This window comes from Lemur catta, chromosome 7, assembly GCF_020740605.2.
Source record: "Lemur catta isolate mLemCat1 chromosome 7, mLemCat1.pri, whole genome shotgun sequence".
Taxonomy (NCBI): Eukaryota; Metazoa; Chordata; class Mammalia; order Primates; family Lemuridae; genus Lemur; species Lemur catta.
The window spans coordinates 55089420-55105066 of record NC_059134.1 but is presented as its reverse complement, the minus strand read 5'-3'; the positions used below and the strand labels follow the sequence as shown (position 1 = coordinate 55105066).

The window sequence follows — 15647 nt, the reverse complement described above, 5'->3', positions numbered from 1 at the left end:
CCACCTAACCTGAAATCACATATCAAGAAACAATTTTATTTATCTTCAAAACCTGATCTGATTATCAAATCTGAGCTTGGAAACAAACAATTTTTTGGACAGGCATTTGGATTTGATAAACCATAAAGTATAACCTCATTCCAGTTAGGTGCAATCTTTTATTTCTAATTGGACCAAGCTCCATTGTAGACAGTGTCAGCTACTGAATCCACTTTCTCCAGGATGATCCGTCTAAGAGCAAAGACCCTTTGCAGTTATCAGACTTCTGTTCTCCCTATCAAGTCTCCTCCTTCCAATCTACCTTCTATATTATTGCAGAGAGAGCTCAGAAATGTTATACAAACCTGACCATTTTATTTAAAACCCTTTAGTGAATTCCCAATACCTACAGGATCAAGTCAAAATTATTTTGCACGACACACAAAAAGCTCCATAATCTGTCTCATTCTATGCTTGCTTTGCAGACCACAAGGTCTCTGTCACAACTACTCAACTCTGCTGTTGTAGCAGGAAAGCCACCATAAACAACACATAAACAAATGAGCATGGCTATATTCCAGTAAGACTTTATTGGCAGTGGGCCTGATTTGGGCTACAGTTTGCTGATTCCAAACTAGAACTAAACTCCATTTTAAAATCTTTCAGATGTCTTCTTAAAACTGGGTGAATGGAAATTGACCATTCTCCAATGAACTATTTTTCCTACAACAACAACAAAAAAAGAGTCAGAGAACTCATGATAATTATTTTAATTATAAGGTGTTAACACAGATTAACATAAACTTCGGCTGACATGGAAACATGTTCCATAAAATCCAGAAATAATGTTATCAGTGAAACTGGAGCAGGCATTTTGAAGACCTCAACGTACTGGATGGAAATTTTCAAGAATTTCACCGTAAGTCTTCCTATCTATAAAAAGAAAGATCACAAAAGATTTATTTTAAAATTATGTTTTAAAAATTATATTTCCTAAAGGAAAATTAACACCCAATAACCTTATCAATAGAAACCCCATGGTCTGAATATTTGTGTGACCCCAAAATTCATATGCTGAAACCTAATCCCCAATGCACTGATATCAAGAGGTAGGGACTCTGAGAAGTGATTAGGTCATGAAGGCCCTGCCCTCGTGAATGGGATTAGTGCCCTTATAAAAGAGGCTCAAGGGAGCTTGTCCACCCCTTCCACCATGTGAGGACATAGCAACAAGCCACTATCTATGAAGCAGAAAGTGGGCCCTCAGCAGGTGCTGAATCTGCTGGCACCTCGATCATGGACTTCCCAGCTTCCAGAACTGTGAGTAATAAATTTCTATTGTTTATAAATTATTCAGTCCAATGTATTTTGTTATAGCAGCCCAAACAGATAAAACAAACCCTTAAAAATTTCCTTATTTTCTTGTCCTTAGCTATGGCTTGGCAGTCACTGAGACTTTTTTTTTTTTTGAGACAGAGTCTTACTCTGTCACCCTGGCTAGAGTGCCGTGGCATCAACCTCACTCACAGCAACCTCAAACTCCTGGCTCAAGCAATCCTCCTGCTTCAGCCTCCTGAGTAGCTGGGACCACAGGCTCATGCCACCATGAGAGGCTAAATTTTTCTATTTTTAATAGTGATGGGGTCTTGCTCTTGCTCAGGCTGGTCTTGAACTGAACTGAAGCAATCTTCCCACCTCAGCCTCCCAGAGTGCTAGGATTACAGGTGTGAGCCACCGTGCCTGGCTGGGAAAAGTGTTTCTGAAAAGAGGATAGGCAATTAGCTCAGCCTGGGGACATGAGCCATCCTAAGGAGTCTGGATTTTATCCCATAGGCAATGGATGGCTATTTTAAACAGAGAGGAGAGGTGTGATCAAATTTGCTGTCAGCAGAAACAAGACCAAAGGCAGAGATGACTTAGAGGCAAGCGCAACAGTCCAAGCAAGGCATTATCAGAACCTAAACCAGCACAGTGGTAGTGGGAGAGAGAGGAGAGTTCAAAGTTGAGAAATATTTAGGAAATACTGGCCTGGATTCTGCCACTAAAAAATAAAAAGACAAAAAAAAAAAAAAAAAAAAAAAAAGAAAGAAAGAAAAGAAAAAGAAGTATTTAGGAAATAGAACTGGTTAGACTGGATGACTAATGGGAAGTGAAAGAGAAACACTTGAAGATAATTCTCAGGCTTCTGGCTTCTGTGTACAGGTGGACAGTAGTGCCATTCCCTGAAACATGACACAGAGGAGCAGGAGGTTTGGGAAGGCAGAGGGGACATGAACTTTGTTGCTGTCAAAGGGACACAGAGGTAATCAGCCAGAAATTAGATAAATAAATTCAAGAGAATTTTGATCTAAAGATAAGTATGTGGGAGTCAACAGAAGAGTACAGAGGGTACCTGAAGCCATAGGCATGAATAAGATTAACCAGGGAAAATGATACAGAATAAAAAAAGGTTTTCTACTATTAACTTGAAATACCTTTTTCAGGAAAGTCCTCCGGATGTAATTTCATATATGCAAACATATCACGGTCCCTCACAGCATATATATAGTCTTGACGTTTAAAAATATAGTATCCAAAAAAAACAAAGGAAGTAATATACAGAAGCTGGCGATGCAAACCTGAAATTCAAATGACAAATTCCAAAGAAAGCAAAAATCAGTCAATGTGTATTAAGAATTACATTTTTACATTTCAGATATATATATATTTTAATAAAATTAGAGATGGGGGATTTCAGATACATAATTTAGTGGTATGGTATTTCTTTTCTTTAAAAAAAAAAAAGCTTTTCTATATGGTTTTTCTAAACAAACGCCTTGATCCTTGACCTTGAGACATCCTACATATTCTTAAAGAAATCTGGCACTTATGAAAAACAAACATAATTATTTGCAAACATAATTATCAATAGAACCTAAGATTGTTAAAATTCAAGTTTTATAAAATACCTCATGGAGGCCGGGTGTGGTGGCTCACGCCTGTAATCCTAGCACTCTGGGAGGTTGAGGAAGGAGGACAGCTCGAGGTCAGGAGTTCAAAACCAACCTGAGCAAGAGCGAGACCCTGTCTCTACTAAAAATAGAAAGACATTAGCCAGATAACTAAAAACATATAGGAAAAATTAGCCGGGCATGGTAGCGCATGCTTGTAGTCCCAGCTACTCGGGAGACTGAGGCAAGAGGATTGCTTGAGCCCAGGAGTTTGAGGTTGCTGTGAGCTAGGCTGACACCACAGCACTCTAGCCCAGGCAACACAGCAAGACTCTGTCTCAAAAAAAAAAAAAAAAAAAGAAAAGAAAAGAAAAGAAAAGAAAAGAAAAGAAAAGAAAAGAAAAGAAAAGAAAAGAAAAGAAAAGAAAAGAAAAGACCTCATGGGAAAAGGTAGGTAAGTACAAAATCCTGAATCCTGGGCTAAGAATAGGAAAAAAAAAAATCTTTTTAGACCCCAACTAACCTACATTCTAGGGCCTGTGCAGGATGTGATGGGACAGAGGTAAAGTCCTCTACAAATGTTTTAAAAGCAATTTGGTTTGTCTCCATATCCCGATTTATATATGCATATTTATTGGTTACTAGAACAGTCAGCTACACTATGAAAGTATCTCATTAAGAAATTCCTGGGGCCGGGCGTGGTGGCTCATGCCTGTAATCCTAGCACTCTCGGAGGCCGAGGCGGGAGGATCGCTCAAAGTCAGGAGTTCGAGACCAGCCTGAGCAAGAGTCAGACCCCCGTCTCTACTAAAAATAGAAAGAAATTAGCTGGACAGCTAAAAATATATATAGAAAAAATTAGCCGGGCATGGTGGCACATGCCTGTAGTCCCAGCTACTTGGGAGGCTGAGGCAGTAGGATTGCTTGAGCCCAGGAGTTTGAGGTTGCTGTGAGCTTGATGCCACGGCACTCTAGCCCGGGCAACAGAGCAGGACTCTGTCTCAAAAAAATAAATAATAAAAAAAAGAAATTCCTTCACTGTTTTCTTTAGTACCTTCTAAAGCTTGTGCCATTTACATGTATTATCTATTCAAAACTGTATTTTAAAAATTATCCTATTATAATGAGACTGGGAGGATCAAATCACATGATCTAGGGAAAGCCAAAAGTGAAAGTCTGAAGGGGAGATCCAATCCAAAGGTGTGAACTTTATACACAGAAACAGTTTTTGCAAAAAGCTTACTGCAGGTTTGATTTTCTAGCTATACCCTAGAATTCCATTCCTAGTCCTCTTCTTTTCTTATCCTATACATATTCCTTTGGAGAACTCATTTATTCCTACAGTTTTATCTACTACCCATGTGGTGATGACCTGTAAGTATGTCTAACCCAGACACCCATGCTAAATAACATACTTACCCAAATGTTTGTCAGCTGTGTTCACCTGAATACCCCAAACTGGACTCACGTCTTTCCTATTCACACCTCTTATGCCTACCTCAGAGAATGATAGGACCATTTAGAGAATCTGAGTCATAAACACAGTAATCCTTTCTTCTACCTTCTTCCTGCACATCTAGTCACTAGGTCTTGTCAATTCTACCTTGTAATTATTTCCTTTCCTCACTCTGGGGAACTTCTCTCACTTACACTAACTGGCCTCCCTTTCATTTCATCAGAGCCACTCTACTCTGATCCCAGCTTTTGCCCCGTCACTAGAAGAATTTTACTGAAATGTGAACCTATCTTGCCAGTCCCTTCTATCCTTTAATTATGTCCAACAGGAGTCCAAACTCCTGAATCTAAACAACAGGGCCCTTCAGGAGTCAACTCTTCCACCTTCACCTTCTGATGTCCCTTGATATGCACATTGTGCTCCAGCAATACTGAACTACTTTTAATTCCTCACACAAACTTTCATGCTGCTAAATAACATGCTCTGGTTATTTCTGTACCTAGTGACCACCTCATCCTTCAGGATTCACCCCTGACATGACTTTCTCTAAGAAGTCTCCCCAGACTTCTCAAAGTTAAAAGGGTAAACTCATGTCTATTAACATGTAAGTTGCTACAGTAATTTATTTCTGTCTATACCACCAGGCAAAACCAATGTTTGATTCATCTTTATGTATAAGCACATAGCACTTAATACATATTTAATAAATGTATAGCCTTGGGCAATTCAACTTACTACCTCTAAAACAGAGCTAATACCTATCCTATCTTTCTCACAGTAGTAGTATATAAACCAAGACATATGTATGTAAAAGTATTTTGGAAAATGTGTAAAACAATAAAAATGAAAAATATTCCTATGATCTGGGACTGGACAGGGGCTAGGCTCTTTTGCATTCTCTTACCCCAAACAGCCACTGCTTCCCCTTATGGGCTACCCACAACATAGCAAACCAAGTGTGTTCTCCCACATGCCACTGGACTCCACAGATACCAAGACCAGACTCTCTCTGTGCTGACCCGTATTCCTCAAAGAAAAAGACTTCGTGTTTTAAATGACGTCAGCAGCCTAGCCCTAAAGGCATGGCCTGGCCTCTTCCCAAGTCCCTGTTTTTTCCTTAACCTCTCTTCTCTCTCTCTCAGCAGCAGTCTGCCTCTCATTACATGCACAACCCCTCCACAATCATTTTCCCCTTTTTTCCTTTACTCAATGACTCAAAACCTGGAAGCCATCATGTTCTTTGCCTAACTCCATAAATTACTGACATTAATCTAGAAATCAATAAACATTTAATTTTGTGGACGATAGTTAGATTACCAACTAACTCTAAATTTAGGGCAGGTTAAGTGGTAACCAGCAACAAGGTGATGAGAGAAAAACTTAAGAAAAATTCTATTTACTGATAGTACAGTAGGATGACTATAGTTAGCAATAATTTATTGTACAGTTCAAAATTGCTGGAATAGAGGAACTGGCATGTTCCCAACATAAAGAAAAGGTGACTGGGGTGATGGATGGTCTAACTGCTCTTGCTTGATCATTACACATTGTATGCATGTCTCAAAATACCACATGTACCCCAACTCTCTTAGAAATATCATTTATGTGTCACACCTGTTACTCTATATGCATAAACTTGTCTTTTTAATAGATACGTCCATCTGGTATATAAACTTTTGGAGGGCTGGGACCATGTTTTATATTCCTTATAAGCTACATATACTTATTCATTCAATAAATACTTATTGAGCATCTACTGTTAATATATGTATCAGCAATGGGCTAGATAAACACAATATGAATTCAATAAATGCTGAGGATAACCATTTCAATAAAGTCCTCAGGATCTAAATTTTCCAAAGCAATTTAGGTAATCTCAGTGAACTCAAGAACTCTGACCCCTACTCCTGTGCTAAGTACTTTATATACATTATCTCATCTCACAGAGATAGGGATCTTCCCCAGAATCAAATGACTAGTAGGGTGGAGGTGCTGTCAAATCCAAAATCATATTCTCTTAACTACTATCCTCTTTCTGGTAAACTGACAACAATGAGGTGAGATTAAGTGGTACATACTTTCCATTTCAGCAAACCTCTACTTCCTCCGGAACATTCTCCCTCCCATCTGTACCTCCTCCGTGCTCCCAAAGTGTGCTCTGCTCACCCACTTCTATCAAAACATGTATCTATCATACCAAGACCAGTAATCAACTGTTTCCTTCTTTGTCTCCCTGACTCCTTGATTAGGAGCTCCTTAAGGGCAGTATTCCTCACCCCACATACCCACTTATGTAACACACTGCCTAGCACAGAGAGAGTTCAGGGGAGCTTTGTCCAGCATCTTTTGTTTTAGACATCTTACCTATAGAATCTCAATTCTCACAACAAATATGCAAAAATTAATTATTCTCACTTTATAGATGAAACTTTGGCTCCGATTAGCCTGATCACATAACTTGCTTACCCAAAGTGACACAGCTGGGAAGCAGAACAAGGCTGTTTAGTTCCAAAGTGGAGCTCTTTCATTATACCAAGTGACAGGCTTGAGCAAATGTGGAGTGGTGATGAAAAGAGAGGAAACCCCATGTTCCCAGAGGCAGAAATGGGCAAAGATCATACCTTCCTGTGGTGAGGGAAGGAATGTCATGTCCAAGGGAGATGGGACTTTAGTACTATTTGAGCACTGAAAATGATGGATTTGATGGGCTGGCAGCTGACCTCCAGGCATGACATACAGCTGGAAGAAGGCTAAAGAGGCACAAGTGGGGTGATTCCTATTGCCTGAACCACTGCATGAGCTTTCTTCCTAACTGTGCTCCTTGGCGCCAATGCTTCACATTGCTTAAAATATAGGTCTTGGGGAGGAGGAGGGCATGGGTATATTCACACCTAATGGGTGCAATACACACTGTCTTGGGGATGGACACACCCGAAGCTCTGACTCAGGCAAAGCAAAGGCAATATATGTAACTTAAACATTTGTACCCTCGTAATATGCTGAAATTAAAAAAAAAAAAAAGAAAAGAAAAGAAAGAAAAATACAGGTCTAATCACTGCAATCTCCCAGCTCTCAAAAGCTTGTAAGGTTCCTGGCTGCCTAGAGAATAAATTGCCATGATCTACCTAAATATCCACTGTAGCCTTATCCCGCTAACCCTGTCCATTCACTCAATCTTCTAACACCCCCCACATTCAGAGGCCCTTGCCTCCATTTGCTTGCACTAGCCCATGGGCCTAGAAAGCTATCTCTCAGTTCTGCCTGAAAATCAAAGCTAAGTTAAAAGGTATCTCTTCCAAAGTTCTTCTCTTCTTGCCCTTTGGAAATCTATTGTCTTTAGCACAGCTGTGTTGGCTATTATCAGAATAGTCAGTCTCTGAGAAGAGGCCTGCAACATACTAGTAGGAAATATATAAAGCTCAGTGGTTTAGAGCTTCCTATTCAAACTGTGGTCCCCAGACTAGCAGCAGCAGTATCCAGGAGCTTGTTGATAACATCCAGCCTCTCCCCAGACCTAATGACTCAGAATTCACATGTTAGTAATATCCCTAGGTTATTCACATGCACGTTAGGTTTGGGAAGCACTGGTTTAGAATATACACTCTGAGGTCTAAAAACAGGCTCTGCTACTTACTAGCCAGATGACCTTGGGGGAAACCGCTGTAACCTCTCTTAGGCTGTTTCCTCATTTGTGGATAATACCTCCCCACAGAGTGTTCTGAGGACTAAATGCTCTAATGCCGGTAGAGTGTCAGTAGTGCATGGGATGGAGCCATGGCTTATTTTTGCACAGAGTGCAACACAAACTGAAAAGGGGAACAGTCTCAGATCCTTCACAGACTCTCTGTGGGGTCAGGGGTAAGTCCCTGCTTCACTGCATCTCAATTTCTTCAAGTGCCAAATGTCACTCTGGCTCTTCCCGGTTCTGAAGAGCTAACAGGACTCGGAAGGCCCGGAGAGGTGATCTGGGGCCAAAAAAGGCACGGAAAAACAGAGCTCCTCAGGAGGGCCTACGACAGGGCTGGTCTGCAGCCTTGCGACCCCCTCTCCCCATAGCCGATCCCCCCCGCGCAGCCCTCACCAGCCGATATCACCGGTCTCTGCCGGATCGCGTTATCAAGCAGGCCGGTGCAGTAGCCCAGGAAGCCCGAGTAGAGGAGCCGCGGGTCCGTCAGCTTGGGCGGGGGCAGGTTCCGGGCCTCATCCGGCAGGAACTGTAAGGGCACTGGGCTCTGCCGTCCGGTCAGCATAGTGACTCCGTTTCCACTTGAGGCCTGGCCTTAGACTACCAATTACAAGAAAAATCACCACGACCTCTGGCTCGGCGTAAGCGGCAAGCTTTCTCCTCCGAGGACCGGGCTGAAGGACATGGCGCAGGAATGGTGCAGCGCCGAAACGCTTCCCGGTGCGTGCTGCCGCCGGAACCCAGTACGGGAGGTTCCGGGCTATTTAATGGCTCACCTTGCTCGCGCACCGGCTCTGATTCTTCTGGTGAGAGCGGGACTCGGGGCCCTGGTACCACGGGGTGGAGGAATACACCAAATAAGCCAAATTGAGCGAAGAGTAAGAGGCACTGATTTTTTTTTTCCTTACTCCCCCACCCAGAATTGCCTCTCCTCCCCTGCCCCTGAATACCCGTTGGGCAAAGATTTATTTTTGCTTCCAACATCCACAAATGGGCACGGTGGGTAGCTTTGAGAAACGTAATTGTTAACGGAAAGAAGCCAAACTCTGTAAAATAATTTTAAAGAGATTTATTCTGGCCGGGCGTGGTGGCTCACGCCTGTAATCCTAGCACTCTGGGAGGCCGAGGGGGGCGGATCATTTGAGCTCAGGAGTTCGAGACCAGCCTGAGCAAGAGCGAGACCCCGTCTCTACTAAAAATAGAAAGAAATTATATGGACAGCTAAAAATAACATATATATATATATATATATATATATATATATATATATATATATATATATATATATATATATATATATATATATATATAAATTAGCCGGGCATGGTGTTGCGTGCCTGTAGTCCCAGCTACTCGGGAGGCTGAGGCAGGAGGATCGCTTAAGCCCAGGAGTTTGAGGTTGCTGTGAGCTAGGCTGACGCCATGGCACTCTAGCCCGGGCAACAGAGTGAGACTCTGTCTCACAAAAAAAAAAAAAAAAGAGATTTATTCTGAGCCAAATTTTTTTTTTGAGACAGAGTCTCGCTGTGTTGCCCGGGCTAGAGTGCCGTGGCGTCAGCCTAGCTCACAGCAACCTCAAACTCCTGGGCTCAAGCGATTCTTCTGCCTCAGCCTCCCGAGTAGCTGGGACTACAGGCATGTGCCACCATGCCTGGCTAATTTTTTCTATATATTTTTAGCTGTCCAGATCATTTCTTTTTATTTTTAGTAGAGACAGGGTCTCGCTCTTGCTCAGGCTGGTCTCGAACTCCTGACCTCGAGCCATCCTCCCACCTCGGCCTCCCAGAGTGCTAGGATTACAGGCGTGAGCCACAGCACCCGGCTGCCCAAGAAACCTTGAGCAAGTGTACTCTGTGGTTGGGTTACGGCTTGGTTGTATACATTTCAGGGAGACAGGGATTACAGGTAAAGTCATAAATCAATATGTGGAATGCATACATTGATTTGGTCCAAAAAGGTGGGCCATCTGGTAGGGGGGAGTCGGGGGGTGAGGGGGGCTTACAGGTTATAGGTAGGTTTAAAGATTCTTTGACTTGTAATTGGTTAAAGACATGAAACTTTGTGTAATGGTTTGGAATGTTTTAAGATAAGGAGGACTGTTATTCAGAGACAAGCCACCTGACATATTTGTTGTGTAAATTGAGGACCTCCAGATTTATCTTGCATACCCTGAGGCCTGTTAATGGATTACAAAGGATGTTTCCAAGAAGGGAGGGGGGCATGATAAGGTGTGTCTGACCTCCCTCCTCTTGGCAGTCAATTTACTATCCCCTTGGCCAAGAGGGAGTCCATTCAGTCAGCTGGTGGAGGGTGGGGAAGCCTTGAGATTTTATTTTAGTTCATATAATGAATTGAAATTCCATAATAGCTAGTTTTCATTTTCTGGGTTCATTCGGACATACACACCATCCTAAACCTAAAATTAAGGTACAGTCAACAGCAAAGAATTCAGAGAGGCCGAGGACTGGATCATTTACCCTACTCTAGAAATTCAGATTTGGAGGCAGCACCCTAAAATGTTTCACCTGAGTCTTCAGGTCCTTGGACATGACTGAGGGCGTTCCTGAAAAGTTTGAGGAATGAAGGAAAGAGAAAATTTGTAACATTGTGCCAAACAATCGTCCACTCTATGCTCACCCACTTCCAGTAATGGGGAGCTTCTATCTCTGTAGAGCTCTCTCTCTTTTTTTTTTTTTTGAGACAGAGTCTTGATTTGTTGCCCGGGCTAGAGTAAGTGCCGTGGCGTCAGCCTAGTAGAGCTCTCTCTTTAAAAGCCCTTCTGGATATTGAGCTAAAATGTCTTCCTGTTGTGTCTGTTCATTAGTGGGATCAACATTTTATCCAGGGAAATGCTGACTAAACCAGAGGTTTATGGAAAGGTATATGCATCAAAGATACTGATTTCCCAAGTGGAAGAATTAAATACCAGCTAAGTGTGATGTTGGGGCTCAGAAAATAATAACCCTCAAAATGAATGCCTTAGAAGCAGAAGTTTTCCTCTGAGCTTTTCCTGCCTTCCTGTCTCCCACTCCCATTCTCTCTGAGGCTAGCCATGGAAATTAGAATCTCTTTTCCCCAAGGCAGGTCATAGACAGCAGAACCCTTTTCCCCAACCCAGCCATAAAACCTAAAAATATTACTCTGACTTTTCCTCCATTTTTCTGTGCCAAAACTGGCCATAAAGAAATTACCTGACCTGCCTTGTTTGACTATAGGTCATAATGTTACCAAAAGCTCAGCACTTGTCCCCCAGGCCGTATCAGAAGAACAAGGACAAGTGGTTTGAGGAGAAGGAAAGAAAGATTTATTAATTTGCCAGCAAATGAGGAGGATGGAGACTCTTGTCTAAAAACTTCCTTTGTCCTCATAAGCAGAAATACAGAACTTCTAAAGGGTAGCCATTTAGCTTCAGACAATTCTTGAACAATTGATGATTCTGATGTTCCCATCTCCTAAGACAATCCACTGACCTCTAACCACCTGGGAGGTCCACCAGGACTTCCCTGGCCTGGGCCTCCATCTTGACATTAGGCTGAGCCATTTCCTGTAGCCCAGAGAACAAAGGACACTCCCCTGCCTGTCCCAGCCACTGGCCTGAGGCAGGGATGTAGGTTTTAGTTTCCACAAAGAGTGAAGTTTTAACCAGCGTGGTGGCTCAAGCCTATAATCCTAGCACCCTGGCAGGCCGAGGTGGGAGGATTGCTTGAGGTCAGGAGTTCCAAGACCAGCCTGAGCAAGAATGAGAGCCCATCTCTACTAAAAATAGAAAAAATTAGCCCCCCCACCAAAAAAAAAAAAAACGATTAGCCAAAAGTAGAAAAAAATAGCTGGTAGCCCCAGCTACTCAGGAGGCTGAGGCTGGAGGATCTCTTGGGCCTGAGTGTTGGAAGTTGTAGTGAGACTCTGTCTCAAAAAAAAAGTGAGGTTTTAAAGAAACAGCATTTTTGTCATTTTTTTTTTTTTCAGGCTTTCAGGCCATTCTTTCTGTTATATGTTCCCCACTGTCAGTATTACTCTCCTATGTCTATGGGAGGAGGGGCAACTACTCTGTTACCATAACATCCCCCCATTGCAAAGAGGGTCCTGCCCCATACCCAGAAGGAATTCATGCTCAAAGAGGCCAAGAAGAATCTAGACAGACAGACTTTGCTGGGTTTCCCCACTCAGTCTATTAGCATTAGATCAAACCCTTTTTGTCCAGTCATATTTCCACATGACAGTTCATACTTTGTTGAACCTAAGCATAAAAATGGACAATTTCCCCTGTATCTTTGGGTCTTCTTTCTGAAGGCTCATATATATACATGTTAAATAAATTTGTATGCCTTTTCCCCAATTTATCTGCCTTTTGAAAGTTGATTTTTCAGCAAACCTTCAGAGGGCCAAGAGGAACTTTCCCCTTTCCCCCCACCCCCGTTATCCCCTACAGTTATCGAATAAGTGATGGACTTTTTATGCCTTTAAAAAGCACTACCTGACAATATTTCATGTTAGGATCCTCCAAAGGAGTGTATATCAGAAGTTTTCTGAAAGGCAAAAAATGTTTCAAAAGTACATACCCTCTGACCCAGTAATTACACGTCTGGGAATTTGTCCTATGAAAATAATGTGGCATGAAAAACTTTTTATACACAGAGTTTTAACCACAGCATTTCTTTTAAAATTATATCAAAAGAATGAAAACCACCAAAATGTTCCTTAGGAGGATGAGGTAAATTCTGAATACCAGATAAACTATTAGGCAAACTTTTAAAATGATTACAAAGACTTTGTTAAAACATGATGAAATATGGCCAGGCGTGATGGTTTACACCTGTAATCTCAGCACTTTGGGAGGCCAAGGCAGGGAGGATCCCTTAAGGCCAGAAGTTCAAGACTGCAGCGAGCTATGATTACATGACTACACTGTAGCCTGGGTGAGAGTGATACCCTGTCTCGCGAAAAAAAAAAACAAAAACCAAAAAACGACAAAACCAAAACCGTGATGAAATGCTTGTATATTGAATAGACTAGCCAAGGCTTGGATTCTACAAAAAATCCACCAATGTACAACAGGTTCCATAACAGAAGCCTAGCCCAGCCCTCCCCAGCACATCCCTCCTTCTGAGCTCAATCGAGGGCTGTGTTGTTTTTTTTTTCCTAATGAAACTTAAGATACAAAAAATTACAAAGAACAATATTACAAATACTCATATTCTAATACCCAGAATTAACAACTTTTCACATTTTATCATATTTATTTTTAGCCCTCTCCCTTTTTAAAAAGGAAATAAAACACCACAGATAAAACCAGTCTCCTTTCCTTTCTTCCCTGGAGACAACCATTATGAGTTTAGTGTGTATATTTCCAGTCTATTTTTAAAAATAATTTTATATATATATTTAGTATTGTGTTATGTGTGTGCTGCTTTTTAACCTAAACAGTATGATTCATAATTTCTGTTTTTGTCTTGCTTTTCACTCCATGTAAAGTTTTTGAGATCTATCCATGATGATACAGAAAGGTCAGGTTGATTCCTTTTTTTTTTTTTGAGACAGAGTCTTGCTTTGTTGCGCGGGCTAGAGTGAGTGCCGTGGCATCAGCCTAGCTCACAGCAACCTCAAACTCCTGGGCTTAAGCGATCCTACTGCCTCAGCCTCCTGAGTAGCTGGGACTACAGGCATGCGCCACCATGCCCGGCTAATTTTTTCTATATAGATTTTTAGCTGTCCAAATCATTTCTTTCTATTTTTTTGGTAGAGATGGGGTCTCACTCTTGCTCAGGCTGGTCTTGAACTTCTGACCTTGAGCGATCCACCTGCCTCGGCCTCCCAGAGTGCTGGGATTACAGGCATGAGCCACTGCGCCCGGCCTGATTCCTTTTGACTATTGTATAATATTGCATCATATCAATATGTCACTTTTTTTTTTTTTTAAGGGAGGACAGCGTTTCTCTCTGTTGCCCAGGCTAGAGTGCAGTGGTGTCATCATAGCTCACTGCAATCTCAAACTCCTGGGCTCAAGTGATCCTCCTGCCTCAGTCTCTCAAGTACCTGGGACTGTAGGCACATACCACTACACCCAGCTAATTATTTTTATTTTTTGTAGAGACCAGGTCTTGGTATGTACTTGCTATGTACTATGTATTTCCCATGTACTGATAATAGAATGAACTCCAAAATATACTAAGCACACGTGTATGCACATGCACACACACAAAGTGAGGTCAAAAGTGTGCACAGTGTTGTCATTTATGTATATGTAAATACTTTTTTTTTTTTTCAAAGACTAGTCAAGTGCAGTAGTGAGGAGGGGGAACGTATAAATACTTCTTTATATGTAGAATATCTCTGGTATCTCTGGAATGATACATAAGAAATTGGTAACAATGGTTGCCTCTTGGTAGGGGAACAGGGTGGCTGGAAACGTTTTGAATTTTGTTCCATGTACATGAAACTGTAACTCAGAAAATCTTAAACTCTTTTGTTCCCATTTGACTTAGAATAAAATCTAATTCCTTACAATGGCCTAAAAGACCCTGCATAATTTGGGCCCTGCCTAGTTTTCCAACTTCAACTTGTACCACTCTTCCTGGTTCTTAGAATGCTATAGCCACTAGAATGTAAGTTCCTTGTGGGCAGGAATATGTCTTTCTTGTTCACTTTTTGATCTCTAGCACCAAGCACAGGGCATAACACTCAGCAGGAATCCAGTAAATATTTTTCTGAAGTGACAATGAATTTGATTTGCAGTTTTAGTAAGGATAAAAAGATAATGCCTACCATAGTAGGCACTCAACAGAAAGGGACACAATGTGGGGTTTCCCCTTTGTGTATCACTCGAAAGGCTGTCATGTGTATGTGAGTAGAAGCTCATTATGTACTGTGCCAGAAAGTAATAGGTGAAAGCCAGAGGAAGAAAAATATTAAGTCAGCATTAAAAATGCAGTAATAAACAGCTGTACATATGGGAGGGGCTGCTTTAAGAGGTGATCACCCCCACCCTGCTTAATCAGTTATCTGTTCTTTGTCAGGAAAACTGTAAAAAATAAATCTGAGTGCTCTTCTGAGATGAGGACATTGAGGCAAAGGATGGTTAAATAACATGCCTACAGATTAAAAAAAATAAAAGATGGAGGTAGAATTTACAACCAGGCTGTATGACCCCAGGGCTCCTACTCTTAATCACTATGGCATCCTACCTTTATATTCATAGATGTGGTAGCAGTTTGTCTAATTGGATGACAGGGTAGAAAAGTCAGCAGAAAGGAGACAGAGGAAGCAGCATGAATAAAAGGAAGTAGAGGTACAAAATAGCATGGCACACTGGGAATTTTAAGTTGTTAGGACGGGTGGAACACAGGGTACAGGGGAGACTGTGGAGAGGAAAATAGGCTAGAGGGGCCATGCTTCCCTCCCCTTTTGGCGAAATCCCCAAGAAGTAGGGGAAAATGGAGTGGATTTAAGAGATGGGCTAGCTGGATTTCATCCCAGGATGCCACTGACCTTGGACTCTCTCTGATCTTCTTAGGGGATAATGGGTAAATAAAATGTGTGAAAGTTCCTAGTGTTGGCTAGATAAATGTTGGCTGGATTTGAATGTACAGCAGATATTATG

General features: G+C 41.7%; 2 protein-coding genes across 3 annotated transcripts in view; one reads left to right on the top strand and one right to left on the bottom strand.

Moving 5' to 3' along the window:
* Positions 1–734: 734 nt before the first annotated feature.
* On the bottom strand, positions 735–8766 carry LOC123642293 (NADH dehydrogenase [ubiquinone] 1 subunit C2-like). The gene is made up of 3 exons (XM_045557275.1): positions 8447–8766; positions 2454–2597; positions 735–912 (listed from the first exon to the last, which is right to left on the bottom strand). The coding sequence occupies exons 1-3, from the start codon at positions 8613–8615 to the stop codon at positions 863–865; spliced, it is 363 nt and encodes a 120-aa protein (XP_045413231.1). The 5' UTR covers positions 8616–8766; the 3' UTR covers positions 735–862.
* An 87-nt stretch (positions 8767–8853) lies between these two features.
* Positions 8854–15647, top strand: part of USP35 (ubiquitin specific peptidase 35) — a 103837-nt gene continuing 97043 nt past the window's right edge. The window contains exon 1 of one of the 2 annotated variants that reach the window (XM_045557265.1): positions 8854–8928. The gene's annotated coding sequence lies outside the window, so the exon portion shown is untranslated. The remainder of the gene's footprint in view (positions 8929–15647) is intronic. The other variant, XM_045557263.1, reaches the window with a different exon arrangement.

Coding starts and splice junctions, on each gene's coding strand:
- LOC123642293 (XM_045557275.1), bottom strand. CDS start 8,615: ATGCTGACCGGACGGCAGAGCCCAGTGCCCTTACAGTTCCTGCCGGAT. Junction 2,598..8,446: donor GAGACCGGTGATATCGGCTG/GTGAGGGCTGCG, acceptor TTTGAATTTCAG/GTTTGCATCGCCAGCTTCTG. Junction 913..2,453: donor GGAGGACTTTCCTGAAAAAG/GTATTTCAAGTT, acceptor TTCTTTTTATAG/ATAGGAAGACTTACGGTGAA.